The 1,853-nt window shown below is 34.3% G+C and overlaps 1 protein-coding gene and 1 pseudogene across 1 annotated transcript; one reads left to right on the top strand and one right to left on the bottom strand.

Moving 5' to 3' along the window:
- Window positions 1-257: 257 nt before the first annotated feature.
- Window positions 258-998, top strand: LOC114535502 (alpha-protein kinase 1-like). Its single transcript, XM_028556800.1, has one exon. The coding sequence runs from the start codon at window positions 258-260 to the stop codon at window positions 996-998; it is 741 nt and encodes a 246-aa protein (XP_028412601.1).
- A 322-nt stretch (window positions 999-1,320) lies between these two features.
- LOC114535503 overlaps window positions 1,321-1,853 on the bottom strand; it is a 5,185-nt pseudogene continuing 4,652 nt past the window's right edge.

A 1,853-nucleotide genomic window follows, 5' to 3' on the forward strand; every position in this document is an offset into this window, starting at 1 on the left:
TATATATATATATATATATATATATATATATATATATATATATATATATATGTATGTATGTATTCAATCAAGTGCCATCATTAGCATAATTATTAGCATGAAGTGTTTTCAGCATTATATTTTAATTAATGTTCATTGTGCACTTGTAGAGAGGAAAAGTCAAAAAGCCTCGTATAGAAAAGGCTACTTCTGTACCAAGCCCAGTTAAAGAAAAGAATTGTCAATCATTCTATCCAAAAAGTTTGTCAATTAAGGATATGCTCAAACTTGGAACACAGTTAGAAAAGAAATCTGTGACAATTAAAATATATAAATTTGACCTAAAGTACATGGAGTGGTCATTGATCCCAAGCGAGGCAGAGTTTGTGGTTTCTGAAAAACCATTTGCAAATGGTGGTTTTCGTGAAGCATATAAAGCCACCAGCATCACTGAGGGATTTAAAGATGAAACATGGGTTGTCAAGAAATACACAGATCATACCAGAGAATTACTTAAAGAAATGAAGCAAACTGAAGAGGAACATGCACAGAAATCTGTCCAGATGCATTACCTTGCAAGGAATCTGGCTTGCCAACTGCGGGAAAAAGTGAAGAAAGAAAATTTGGTGGAGTTTGGTGAAGTATTTGAATTTAACAAAGTTTTCATGGGGAAGATGACCTCTGGAGAAGTTGTCACTCTGGAGGAATTCATAAGTGGTGAATTTGTAAAGTATATAAATAACACTGGTGATAGATGTGAAAATGACAACGTAATTGCTGATAAGGCAGAGGCCTTTTCCCACTTTACATATGTGAAGTCTGAAAAAAAGTTTATAGTGTTGGATGTTCAAGGCTCAGGGCATACTTTATATGATCCAGAAATTGCATCAGAGCAGCTGGTAGATGATAATGGTAATTACCAGTTTTGTAGTGGAAATTTGTCCACAGTAGCAATTGAGCGTTTTTTCAGAAACCACAAGTGCAACAAATACTGTGTTTTGTTAAACTTATGCAAATGAGTGCTGTATCATCCTCGTTGATATCGTTTTATATTTCTGTAGTATCCATAGCATCCTTTTGGTTGGTTTATTAATATTACAATTAATATTAAAACATAAGATGCTAAATACATGTTAACAACTATATTGTTGTGTACTATATCAGTAGTGAAGCCAGCCCAACTTTTAGTCATGCAAATACAAATATTCCTGTGCTCATAGACTGTGAAAACAATCAATTTATAAAGAATTTAATGATGATAATGATTGAAATTTGCATTTTACATGGCTAAAAGTCAGGCTGGCTTCACTGCTGGCTGTTATAAAATGTTAAAGTTGATTATTATTGATTATTAAAATGATGTTTCAGATACAAGTATGCATCCCTGCATTCATGTGGTTTGATTGTTTTGTGGTCAGGAATCAGTCTTTCACATTCTGCTCTAACATTTGGCTGTAAATAGTCATCTGGCACTGTTAAAACACCTGATTGGGTAGCTCAGACCTTCCAAGTCTCACGCATTCTGCGTGAGACACACGCATTTTGAAAGTTTCTCACGCTCACACGCAAAGGGAAGAGGTTATCACGCATTTTACGAATTTCAGTCAAAGTTGATAAACTCGTAGGTTACTCGCAGGTTTAAAAACTTTGTTTAGGTAAGATTCTAGCTTATTTTTGTACTTGAGGTATGCGTTGCTGTGATGATACTCCATTACTCAACTGTGATACAAATCATAAAAATTGGGATCGCCGTTGGGGGGAAGGGAATTTTTAATTTTGAAAGTGGAAACATAAAGTACGTAGTACAACTGAAACTGAAAGTTCTTTGCTGAAAGCATGGTTGTAAAAATGGCGATTAAATACTGACAATACTA

Source organism: Dendronephthya gigantea, unplaced genomic scaffold, assembly GCF_004324835.1.
Source record: "Dendronephthya gigantea isolate DGI-Jeju-01 unplaced genomic scaffold, DenGig_1.0 000119F, whole genome shotgun sequence".
NCBI classification, from domain to species: domain Eukaryota; kingdom Metazoa; phylum Cnidaria; class Anthozoa; order Malacalcyonacea; family Nephtheidae; genus Dendronephthya; species Dendronephthya gigantea.

Excerpts from the sequence above, each read along its gene's own strand:
- LOC114535502 (XM_028556800.1), top strand. The coding sequence starts at position 258 with ATGCTCAAACTTGGAACACAGTTAGAAAAGAAATCTGTGACAATTAAA.